The 13,147-nt window shown below is 42.5% G+C and overlaps 1 protein-coding gene across 2 annotated transcripts; it reads right to left on the reverse strand.

Moving 5' to 3' along the window:
- Positions 1–76: 76 nt before the first annotated feature.
- casd1 (CAS1 domain sialic acid O acetyltransferase 1) lies at positions 77–8,895 on the reverse strand. 2 transcript variants are annotated; one of them, XM_026300088.1, is made up of 18 exons: positions 8,503–8,895; positions 7,402–7,495; positions 6,978–7,098; positions 6,239–6,283; positions 6,077–6,139; positions 5,938–5,982; positions 5,702–5,825; positions 5,019–5,233; positions 4,426–4,845; positions 4,241–4,330; positions 4,020–4,139; positions 3,057–3,213; positions 2,861–2,940; positions 2,403–2,504; positions 2,104–2,244; positions 1,523–1,600; positions 1,093–1,185; positions 77–866 (listed from the first exon to the last, which is right to left on the reverse strand). In XM_026300088.1, the coding sequence occupies exons 1-18, from the start codon at positions 8,741–8,743 to the stop codon at positions 597–599; spliced, it is 2,499 nt and encodes an 832-aa protein (XP_026155873.1). In that variant the 5' UTR covers positions 8,744–8,895; the 3' UTR covers positions 77–596. The 2 variants fall into 2 exon arrangements, with proteins under 2 accessions (XP_026155873.1, XP_026155872.1); XM_026300087.1 differs by having other exon boundaries at positions 7,402–7,498.
- Positions 8,896–13,147: the final 4,252 nt, after the last annotated feature.

Here is a 13,147-nt window from a genome sequence, read left to right on the forward strand (position 1 = left end):
ACATTTTATTGTAAAAGAGTAGATATCTGAATATGTGGGTTATGGATCCACCTGAGTGAAAATACCTTCAGCTGCCATGGCCATGTGGACGGAGCGTGTGCCTAGTAATCCCTTCTAGAGTGGAGTAATCACAGGAAGTACTTTATGCAACAAAAACTTGGCTGACTAGAAGCACTGCTGCAAAAATTCACACAGTAAGCATGAGGTCTTTAAAGGCAACAACCTCTTTTGCTTTAAATAAAAACTCCAAATTTCTTTGTTCTTGTAGTGAATCCAGATGATGTATATCGTTAAGGAGTTTTGTTCTTTTATTTCTTTCGTGTAATTTGTACTTTGCTTTGAAATGAGTTATTCCTTCTTTTATAGGTGTTGTTCTCTTCAGTGTGTGACTTTCATAGCACTCAGAGTAGACTGCTCAAACATGGCAGTTGTGAGACACTTTTTTCCCATGGGCTCTTCATTGTAATTCAGCACTAATGAGGTTATCTCCTCTGGCCACCAGTAGCTTGAAACTGGGCCTGCTACTGCGTTGGATTTGTAACTCACTTCCATGGGGGTCTGGCAAGTCTGCTGTGCCCACAATCAAGAGGTGTCCATCAGGCACCAGGTGTGGGCTGACTGGCCCTGGCCAGCACCAGTACAACCAGACTGATGAGCCCCAAGGCCCCCAGTCTCTTCAGCAGGGCCATGCTGTCTTTGGGAATGACCACCTGGGCCAGGTCATTGGTGATGAGGGAGATCTCATGGGCCACACACACAAAAATAAAGGTGCTGACCATTATGTTGAGTGAAGGATTTCCGGGAATTAGGACCAAAATTCCCTTGGTATCTGCAGCCAGCCAAATGTGGTACTGACATATGAACAGCTGAGGGCAGCAAAAAGCAGATTTAGTAATAGGTAATGCAGTATGTGAGCTACAGATCATCACGTACATGCTCATAGTTTTTGATCATTATTTGAAATCAAATGTTTATTCTGGGTATTTTACTGTTGCTGCTTACACAGTTTATTACTGTTACCTTATTCTAGGTTAGGCTACATTAAAAACATTTTATTACATCATTGTAACTTTACTGCCAGGTGTGTCTCACCTCCAAGGAGATCTTTCCAAACCATGCAAAGAATGAGCTATATATAGAGCGGGCGTAGCCAGGAATGTTTCTGATTAGAATGAATGCCAAAATCTGTGGAAAGGAGGAACAAAAGACATTTCTGAGAGTCAAGCTTGAAGGGGGCTTATTATGGGATGCTTAGTCCCTGAGGTTGTGGCTGTCATCAAAACCACTATGGTTAGAGTGCTAAGTCAAATGAGCAGTGAAAAATGTGAAATGACTTCTCAAGACAAATAAAAAAGGAAGCACAACTATGTGATGTTGACATTAACAAAAGTTTCCAGTTCAAGTTATACCAAACTGATGCTGGGAAGACCATGGTGTAAAACACCACATGGTGCGATAGCATGAAATACAGAGACCAAAAGTTAAAGGAGGAGAAATAGAAATGAGGTGATAAATACTGTACCTGAACCACAGAAATGTAAGGATGCATCTCATTGCATTCTGTTTTGGTTTTGCAGCTGCTGGCCCATATTGAGTAAGTCTAGAGTGATAAGAAAAGGAGAAGTTGGGAAACTGCTTACAATCTTCAGATGCCACAAAGACAACAAAGTGACTGACTTAAGTTTGACTATGCCTTAACTAAAGCAGCTACCGTACTCCCCAGCTACTTTAGTGAAGTCAACAAAGAACAGGAAGCTGTCTCAGTGGCACATATAAAACACTTGATAGACATCATACATGTGAGATGAACAGATTGTCACTCTACTGGGCTCTTGTTAAATAATGCATACCTTACCCATTACAAAGAGGAGCACATTGAGAAGTTTTAAATCAGATGATTCCCAGGTGTGGCACTTATATTTGTAGATTCCATTCCCTGTGGAACCCATCTACTCTAAGCCGCTGTTGCAATGCAGCATTTTGCTCATTAACAGTAAGATTAGGTATCAACTGGAAAAAAGGGTATGATGCCAGCAATCTAAGGAGTGAAGTATACCCATATAGTAGTGTGAGAAAAACGGTCTGAGAAGTGTGAAGTCTTACAATGAAGAAGACAACAGAGAGGAAGAGGAGCAGGTTGGAAATCTTGGCAGAGAAGAGATTTTCTCCTTTTCCCTCAGACAGCACCTGGCGTTTCTGAAGCACTAGATAAATGAAGGCAAATAGCATGCCATGTATCACTGCCTGCAAAAAGAAAAAACAAAACAAAACATTATCACATTAAAACTTTTTCAAGTTTGAAAACAGTGATCTCATTTTGAAAAAGTGATGTACACCTGTGCCACATATCACATTTCAAAGACTTTTTTTTTTGCATCTAGAGTGAAACACATTTGACTTACAAATCGGTCCAACTTCCATCTAAACCACCACTCATGGATGCTTCCGTTCAGCTCAAAGAGTTTGGAAATGGGCCACACGGAAAAGATACTCACAAAAACACCCTGGAGTGACAACAAGAAACCATGAATATTATATAAGCTTGATTTCAAACAAGGAGGTACACAAATTCAAGACTGAAAATAATCCCACACTGTAGTTAAGTACTTTTTTCTTTTTTTTTTTTAAAGTAGGAACAGACAAACTGTGTAGTTTATTTAACTGACTATATATTCATTATCTAAAGCATATTCATCCTTTTCTGTTTCAACTGGGCTAAAAAAAAAAAAAAAAAAAATGTATTTGTTACATTTTCTTACAAAATGCTCTGTGTAAAGACTAATGATGGAACCATTTATACTTTTACACATGAAATAAAAATTACTAAAAATAAAAACATTACTTTTTTAAACTCACTGACCTGTGAGAAGGCAAAGAAGCAGATGAACAGCAGGAGCCCAAGCAATTTTGCCAGGACCCCAAGATGCCATATGCCACTACCTGTTCAGAAAACAATAGAGACATTGGACATTGACAAGCATCACATTTATTGTGCTTGATTATATATGCTTGTTAATATAACACAAAGACTAGCGCATAGGGTTTCTGACACCTACTGTTGGCCTTCTTCTGAAGGATCTGAGGCCACATGGCCATTGTGGCGTAGATAACAACAAACCAAAAGGTGACCAATGGGACAAAATAATAGAACTGGTAGGGTCTGTCCATTACCATACACAGCACCAAGACCAGGAAGTTCAGACGGAAAAGAACCTGAAATAAAAACCCTTGGTGAACCAAAATCCCTGTTTTTAAATCAATACCATGGTGTGATTTCATGGCAAAGCACAAACACATTAAAAGGACTATTCACACTTCAGGGTAATGTGTGTACAATTAGGTTTGTACATACTAGGATAATGACAGGTTATTTGCCATTTGGCCTCTGTACACCACCACAATCACTCTGAAATGTAACATCAGTAGGTGAGAAGCGTGCTCTATGGGGCTGAGACGAGGTGACTGACTTGGCCAGTGAAGAATATCCCATTTCTTTGCCTTGAGAGACTCTTGGGTTGCTTTTGCTGTATTTTTTGGGTCATTATCCCTCAGCAGTATGAAGCAGCATCTGGCTGAATCTGGGCAGAGAATATAGACCTATACATTCTATCCACAGAAAAGTCATCCATAACCACCAGTGACCTGATTCTATTGGCAACCATACATGCCCATGCCATAGCACTAATGTAATTCTTTCTTATTAAGAATCTTCCAAACTGTTTTACTATCTCGGATGGTTTTATTTTGTTTTTTCAGCCTCTCGATGACCTCTAACTTGCAGACACTTCTGATGGGTGTAATTACAAATGCCACATTTTTGTTAAATCCCTTGAATTACTTCACTCACGAGTGTTTCAAAATCAACGTAGTAGTGTACCAAGGCCAAATGGCAAAAATCTTATCATTGACCCAATATATACAAATCTAACTGTATGATGCAACATGCAAAAACAAAGAGTCTACTTTGATAAAAAGTCATTGTGAGATCTTGGTTAAAAAATAACTGACTGTACCCTAACCTGGCATACTCTATACAGTCCAAAGTCTCCTTTCAGCCAGAAAAATGAAAAGTGTCCATAACCAGTCTGAAAAAGGTATGCTGCCACCAGCACACGCACATGCATGTACACTGGAATGAACTGAAAGACAGAAGAAAAATCATTTACATCAAATACTAGAATGCACTCCCTCCAACCACGTTACACCCATATGTATTAAAAAAAAGACATTTAAGACTCACAGCACTGGCACCAGATATGTGATAGATGAGGATGACTAGCTGCATCCAGCCTTTCCACTCATCTGTTTGCTCTCGGTTGAGTAATTTGGTCTGTGCAGAAGATTAAATTCACTTTTAAATACCTAGTGAGAAAGTGCTGGACCTCAGAATGAAACTGATAAAATGCAGCACTGAACAGGACTTACCTCTTTACTGTTCTCACTGTAAAACACTCCCAGGACAAATATATAAATAAGAGGGATGAAGAATGTGTAGTGTGTGTAGAACTTCTGCTCTTTCATGAACACATCTGCTCTGTCACAAAGGTAAAAATAGCCCATGATGACACCCATCCTGCAGAGAGCCTGGAAGGGCGCCTTTGGACCCAGAGGTGTAGTTGCAGTTGCTGGCTTCTTCTCTTCTAGGCTCTCCACATCAGGGGGCACAGGTCGGCGGTGGCGGTTGCTGCCAAGGATATGGAGGACCAGGAAGACCAGAGCCGAGCCAAGGAAGAAACAGGCTGCCAGCTTTTGGAGGAAGTTGGGGGGTCGTAATGTTTGGCAGCAGGAGCCATCAATGGGCCGCAGTAGCTTGTTGCAAACAGAATTCATGAGGACCATGGATCCCTGACAACAGGATTATAGTGGGTGGTGAACAGGATGAAAGTATTCTAGGTTAAATATAGAACAACCACAACAACTGAATCTGAACTATTAACTAGAACAATAGAATGGAAATCTAATCTTGCCAACAAATAATTTTAAATTTAAAAAAAAAAAAAGAAAGAAATCCCACCTACCACACTCAAGGTGCCCTCAGGCAGATGCAAACCATCAACCGACTGGGTGATAGTTTCCAGTGCAGCCTGACGGGACGCAGCCAAAAGCTTGACCTTGGATCTGCCATTGCGCTTGCTGCTGTTAAGAACGTATGCTGCTGCTTCATTGTACAGCTCCAGCTGCTGGTTAGTGATCATCTTCCTGTTCTCACTCAACATCTCCTCATTTACTGGGTCTGCAGGGCATAAGTGTTGTGTTATTTCTTACAGTGTGGAAAAAAAAGTCTTAGTTGAGAAGATGCATTTATGGAAAATTAATTTTCAGGAAATTCTGCAATCGTATGTGTTAAATAAAACCAGTCATTATAATTTGTTACCCGAAGAAATTGTGATTTAAGGATCACACTGCAGCACCTAAAAATACCTATTTTAGGTGATAAAGGTTTATGATTACTCACCCTGCATGTTAGTAATACAACATACTGTAGATAATCACACACAAAACCAGACAAAAAAAAAAATCTGTGGTGTGATGTAAAATGATATGTGTGAATGAATATGAATGCTTTGAACCAATGCATCCTTCTAATGGTATTTCCATTTGACATGAATGCAGTGATCACATGGTAGATTAATCACTGTGATGAAGAGGCAGAGATGGTTTACCAGCTCCTGCTGGGTCTTCCACTAAAAGCTGAGATTACCTTGCAGCACCCAGTAGACCTCTCCAGGGTCAGCCAGCTTCTCCAGATGCACAGCAATGGCTGTCAGGTTGACTTTGTACTGCTGCAGGGTCTCAGTGCTGCCACTGTGCAACTTGATGGACCACTGTTGTAAACAGATACACAGCCTGACATAACATTGCCAACACTTTGTTTTGGCTTATTGTGAAATAAGTTCAATGTTCAAGTTTTGCTAAGCACTCATTTATACAGCTTACTGTTGCAGCCCCAAGAATGACAACATCTGGCTTTGCTGATGTTTCCTGCAACACATGAGAGAATTCACAATTAGATAAGTAAATCCAAACTACAATGCTCTCTACATACTAATAACAGAACTTAGGCATATGCACTCACACGTGTCCATGATATCAACCGCTCCTTCATTGAATTATTTGCCTCTGGGTGCCACAGAAAGTCCTATACGCAAAGAAGGATGTAGAGGTTTTGTAGCTTTTATCCAAGAATGTTTTTACAGAATGAAAACAGGAGATGAAAACACCTCTAGAAATAGCTCACCACATTAACAGAGGAACTGTCGTCTTCAAAGGAAATGTCTTCGTGCTTTAGACATTACAAGGAGACAGAGAGAGAGTCTGTTAGGCAAACTGTGCTTCTCTTTTTCTGAGATCAGACCGAAATAGGTACAACTACTGCATAATTGTTAAGCCTTCCACTGCTGCAGTTTTTCTGTCCCATGATGATATTTTTTGGTCCAGCACAGTTTCTCAAGGCCACTTATATCACGGAGTCTGCAGGGCTAAACATATTTACTCATTTTGAAATCTACATATTTTTTCTCACATTAAGGTCATAAGTTGATGTTAAAGGTTTAACTGAAGGATGGTAATAGCAATTCAATGATCACAAATGGAGCAATATTTTCAGATTCAGCTGTTGTGATTTAGGCTTTTTACAGTCAGAAATGCTTGCTGCAAATCCTTAATCAGTCATAACCAACTTAGAGTGTACAATGAAAACACAAGCAGCCTCGCTTCCAAAGCAGTTGTGATTCACACAGAAAGCTCATTTCTCCTCTGCAGGTTCCAAACAAGGCTTTCAGGTGAAATCTTGATCACTCAGAATATAATGGCTTCATATGTATAATGGGATATTTTTACATTAGAAAGCAACTTGAAATGAAGATTTTTTTCATTATCCAAGTTGTGACTCATGTCACTCATGCCCCCTCTTGCTACTTCTGTTGAACAATTTCCTGACAAAAAACCTGAGGTCCCCTGGTCCTGTCTCCAATTACCTTGTTTCCATCTTCTCTTTGCTGTGGGTCAATGATTTTGATGAAGGAGTAAAACAGCTGCCTGATTCGCGAATCACCAACAAAGGCCACTCGCTTTTCAGCAAGGCAGGTTTTGGCTTCACTGTAAGATAAAAATGGCGGTGAGGAATCTGGACACCACACATTGAGAGTTGTAGATAGCAATTGCGTTGCGTGGTTCAGTGCATTGTACAAATAATTCACCCATGTCATCTTAGCAATTAGTCATTCATCTCATAAATTACCCATCCGCCTTTGTAGACAAACAAGGACACACACACACACACACACACACACACACACACACACACACACACACACACCACATCCATTACTACAAAACACTTACAGCTCTATTTTAAAAATACTATAAATACAGTAACTTTGCACAGTTAGTGGGACTCACGTGGTTTTGTATTTGTGCATCATGCAGCCGTATGGCTGCCATACGTTCTCCCCCAAAAAACGTCCTCTGGACAGCAGCCATTCACAAGAGTCTCCTACTGAAGGCAAGACAAAGAAACAACCAGTAACCCCCAAACAAAAAAACACTTTCACTTGCTTTCATTCATAGTCTGACTATGACTGAAACCTGCTGGTCTCAATAGTACCCCGGCTTTTCATTCACTGCTGTCAAAGGACTAGGACACAATGCAGGGACTAGAGTACAAATAAATCCATTAGCAATTTAGCTCAACCATAAACCTCTCCAGCTATTTATTTGTGTAGAAAATGAATAGGGCCATCTGCAACTGAATCAATCCCTAGAAAGAGGCGAACATGAACGATGGGAAGGCTGGCAAAGAGCTGTGGGCATTTAGTGTTATCCCCAGCCAAGCATCTGCTGTCGGTGTGTACACAGAGCTCCCATCCCTTTTAGCAAACTGTGCCCACTCAAACCAACCCAACCTGAAGGGGAAGGTGGATGCAAGACATTTCTGGTGCCACGTCTGTTATTGTCAGCCTTGACAAGCAAACCGTGACCCCAGCCGTTTCCAAACGCAGCTAATTAAAGTTCATGTCTGCTCAACCAGCCGATGCAAACTTGTTAACAACCTGAGACATCAGCGCTAAAGCTCTGCAGAGTTTGATAGCTGCTAACACAACTTCACGTCTCTGACAAACAAGAGAACTAACTGAACAACTGGTGCTAAACAGCGTTTTTAGTCCCGACGATAAAAACCCTGTTGTGCTCTTCTCCAGCAGCAACCAATGCATGCCCTGTCAGCAGCATGTAAACACGGCTAACAGTGCTAGCTTTATCCGGCTGGCCTGCGGGAGAAGACCGATTTACGTTCATGCTGCAGGTGTTGGTGAATTTAGTCCATGCACTCGTGCTTTAAGTTACACGTACAGCTCGTGTGTTCAAAGCTACACGGGATAACACGTCCCGACCCGCAGGGAGAAGTCCTCAGACACACTCAGCTAACGCTAGCTGGGTAACGTTAGCACTAGCTACTGTCAAGTGTCTGGCCGCATCAGGAGTCTGATAACCGGAAAGACTTACCTCCATAAAACCGCGAAGCCGTGTGAAACAACAGGAGTAAAGCGACAACTATCAGCGATATTAACTTGGCATTTTTTATGGTAAAATGCTGATTTATTTCGCGTTTGCCCAGGCTGTAGGCCAGGACCGCCATCTTTGCTCCTCCATGACAACAACGCGCTGTGCACCCGAGCGGCGGAGACGCCTCTCTCGCTGCTCCACCTGCGCGCTCCTCCTCAAGCGGCATCACCTCCTCCTCCATCGCCGCTGCAGCTCACAATCTAACTCAGGGGCTCTCACGTTTGAATTAATCCACCCAGGCACCCTGGCAGTCACTTTTGAATCATCTATCCGTGTACAAAATTCAGAATCAGTCCAACAACTATGAAAACAAAAACGGAACTAGTTGGAGAGTTAGAGGCCAACCTGTGTGGCCAAACACACCTTCACATCCTATAAACTACAGGATGTGGATGTGAAGGTGTGTCTTCTGTCTCCAAGCTGGCCCTGGAACCACACAGTCCTTACCTTTTATCTTACCGCTGCTATTTTGCTGCACTTCAAGTTACACTACATTTTATGAAGTGGTGGTATGATAATGAAGGAGGAGAGGGAGGACCAGAGTGCAGACAAGCAGGTTTTACTTCTCCTGCACCGTCCAGGGCTCAGGCACAGAGTATACAACAAATCTCCGCCACTCGGCGGGCAGGCAGGCAAAACTTCGGACACAAAACAAACAAAAACTAGCATGAACGGAAAATACTTCTCAAACATATGTCGTGATAAATATAACTCAACACTGACAAATAAAGAAACACAGGGGGTAGCCTATATATTGACAGAACCAAAGACTAATTAACACAGGTGATAACTATGAATTAAGAAGTAAAGTTACCAGCAACTCATAAACCCAACACAGGAAACCAAAAACCAGAATAAAAGACTGACAGGAAACAGAAACCTAAGCTCATAACACATTTGTAGTGTATTCAGTCATTGTTAAGCTGAACGCATTCACAGCGTAAACCAGCTGGCCTACTATTACTTACTATTATTATTATTATATGTTTGGGTGTTTTAATTTTAATTGATTTGTGGAGTTTCTATTCCACAATCACACCTGGCGTTATTTACGTTCTTGAGTTCGTTATGCGTTTTCTGTCTTTTAATTTGACGTTTTAGGGGGAAAATAAGCTAATGCAACCACGGGGGGGGGGCACAATCCAGTGTCTTCATGTGCTGGTCCCAAGTCCGGGTAAATACAGAGGGTTGTGTCAGGATGGGCATCCGACGTAAAATTTAAGCCAAATCAAACATGCGATTCACAAATATGACTTCCATACCGGATCGGTAGCGGCCCGGGTTAACAGCGACCGCCACTGGTGCTGTTGAACTACAGGGTGCCAGTGGAAATTGGACTGCTGTTGGTCGAAGAGTGTTCATAGGCAAAGAGAGAAGAGGAAGAGCAGGAGTGTAGGACTTAGAGTAGGGACTTTGAATGTAGGGACTTTGTCAGGGAAAACTAGAGAGTTGGCTGATATGATGGAGAGAAGAAAGGTGGATATCTTGTGTGTTCAGGAGACCAGGTGGAAAGGTAGCAAGGCCTATAGATTAGGAGCAGGGTTCAAGCTGTTTTATCATGGTGTGAATGGAAAGAGGAATGGAGTAGGAGTTATCCTGAAGGAGGAGTTTGCTAGGAATGTTCTGGAGGTGAAGAGAGTGTAACATAGGGTGATGAGTCTGAAGCTAGAAGTTGAAGGTGTGATGTTGAATGTTGTCAGTGGTTATGCCCCACAGGTAGGATGTGAGTTAGAAGAGAAGGAGAAATCCTGGAGGGAGATGGATGAGGTGATCCAGGGTATCCCAAGTGGTGAGAGAGTGGCGATTGGGGCAGACTTCAACGGACATGTTGGTGAGGGAAACAGAGGTGACGAGGAAGTGATGAGTAAGTTTGGTATGTAGGACAGGAATGCAGAAGGACAGATGATGGTAGACTTCACAAAAAGGATGAAAATGGCTGTAATGAACACATTTTTCCAGAAAAGGGAGGAGCATAGGGTGACATATAAGAGTCGAGGCAGGAGCACACAAGTTGATCACATCTTGTGCAGACGTTTCAACCTGAAAGAGTCAGTGACTGCAAAGTAGTGGTTGGGGAGAGTGTAGCCAGACAGCATAGGATGGTGGTGTGTAGGATGACTCTGGAGCTGAGGAAGATGAAGAGGACAAGGGCAGAGCAGAGGACCAAGTGGTGGAAGTTGAAAAAGGAAGAGTGTTGTGTGGCTTTCAGGGAGGAGCTGAAACAGGCTCTGGGAGGTCAGGAGGTTCTTCCAGATGACTGGACAGCTACAGCTAAAGTGATCAGGGAGACAGGTTACTTGGGTACTTGGTGTGTCATCTGGAAAGAGGAAAGCAGATAAAGAGACTTGGTGGTGGAATGAGGAAGTTCAGGAGTGTGTTAAGAGGAATCGTTTAGCTAAGAAAAAGTGGGACTGAGAGGACAGAAGAGAACAGACAGGAGTACAGGGAGATGCAGCGTAAGGTGAAGGTAGAGGTGGCAAAGGACAAACAAAGGGCATATGAGGATTTGTATGACAGGTTGGACTCTAAGGAGGGGGAGGTGGATTTGTACAGGTTGGCAAGGCAGAGAGACAGAGATGGGAAGGATGTGCAGCAGGTTAGGGTGATCAAGGACTGGGATGGAGTTGCTGGTTGCTGAGTTACCAAAGACAACTCAGTTACCTGTGGAGGTATGGAAGTGTTTAGGACAGGTGGCAGTAGAGTTTTTGACTGGGCTACTGAACAAGATCTTGGAGAGTGAGAGGATGCCTGAGGAATGGAGGAGAAGTGTACTGGTGCCCATCTTTAAGAACAAGGGAGACGTGCAGAGTTGTGGAAACTACAGAGGAATAAAGCTGATGAGTCACACAATGAAGTTATGGGAAAGACTAGTGGAGGCTAGGCTGAGGTCAGAGGTGAGCATTTGTGAGCAGCAGTATGGTTTCATGCCAGGAAAGTGTGTAAAAGTGTGTAAATGAGAGGGACTCAAGTAGAACGGTGAGGTTACAGGGAGTAGAGGTGAAGAAGGTGGAGGATTTTAAGTACCTAGGGTCAACAGTCCAAAGCAACGGAGAGTGTGGAAAAGAAGTGAAGAGACGTGCAAGCAGGTTGGAACAGGTGGAGGAAAGTGTCAGGTGTGATGTGTGACAAAAGAGTGTCAGCAAGAATCAAAGGAAAGGTGAACAAGACAGTGGTGAGACCAGCAATGTTGTCTGGTTTAGAGACAGTGGCACTGAGAAAAAGACAGGAGGCAGAGCTGGAGGTAGCAGAGCTGAAGATGTTGAGGTTCTCTCTGGGAGTGACGAGGATGGATAGGATCAGGAATGAGTCCATCAGAGGGACAGCTCATGTTAGATGTTTTGGAGAAAAAGCCAGGGAAGCCAGACTGAGATGGTTTGGACATGTTCAGAGGAGGGACAGTGAATACATTGGTAAAAGGATGCTGAGGTTAGAGCTGCCAGGAAGGAGGCCTAGAAGAAGACCAAAGAGGAGGTTCTTGGAAGTAGTGAAGGAGGACATGAGGATAGTTGGTGTGGGTGAGGAGGATACAGAGGATAGGGTTAAATCGAGGCAGATTATTCGCTGTAGCGACCCCTGAAGGGAGCAGCCGAAAGGAAAAGAAGAAAGGGGGAAAATAAGTTAATTTAACATAAAATGAAGAAATGTGGTGTTTTGACCATGATAACGTGGATGTAAACCTTTAGCAGTTACCCTGTAGCAACTGTTAAAGGATGAAACAACTCACCTTTGGATAAATTCTGGCTTGAAGAAATGTAAATACGTTTTATTAAAGTGAAAAGATAATAATAATAGCCTACCAGTTTGCACTCGCTTCCTCCTGAAGCGAACCATAAAATAGATGAATAATTTTCATTTTTGTGTCTGCAGTTTGTTTCAAAACCTGAGGCCAAGGTATATGCCACACTGCACATCTTTTAAGTGCCAAGCCCACAGCCTGCACATCCATCCACTAAAAACGAGCGACACTGCCCTCTAGTGGTTATTGAAAGTGCTATTGGTTCGACTCCATCCATCCATTATCTATACCAGCTTATTCTTTAACCAGGGTCAGGGGGATCTGCTGGAACCTATCCCAGCTCTCTTTGGGTGAAAGGCAGGGGTACACCCTGGACAGGTCACCAGTCCATCAATAGAGACACACAACCAATCAACCTAACATGCATGTTTTTAGACTGTGTGAGGAAACCAGAGTACCCAGAGTAAACCTACACAAGTATGGGGAAAACATGCAAACTCCACACAGAAAGGCCAGGTTGTGAACCTGGGACCTTCCTGCTGTGAGGCAACAGTGCTAACCACTCAATGGTTATACTGGTGTTTATATGTGTGAACAGTGGTAATTTCCTGCATATCCTTGAGCCATCCTCAACACACTAAGTTGAACACTGATTCTTGAGAAATGAGAAATTTGAAAATATGTCATGTTTCTCTATTAAATCTAATTAATATCCGTATTGATGCATCACTGCAATTCAAGCCTTGATCCAAATCACAGAAATTTATTTGGATGCAAAAGCTGTATTATGCAAGAAAAAGCAACATGAGAAGATGCATATTTACAAGAAACAATGCACGTTAGTAATCA

This window comes from Mastacembelus armatus, chromosome 11 (genome assembly GCF_900324485.2).
Source record: "Mastacembelus armatus chromosome 11, fMasArm1.2, whole genome shotgun sequence".
Lineage (NCBI taxonomy): Eukaryota > Metazoa > Chordata > Actinopteri > Synbranchiformes > Mastacembelidae > Mastacembelus > Mastacembelus armatus.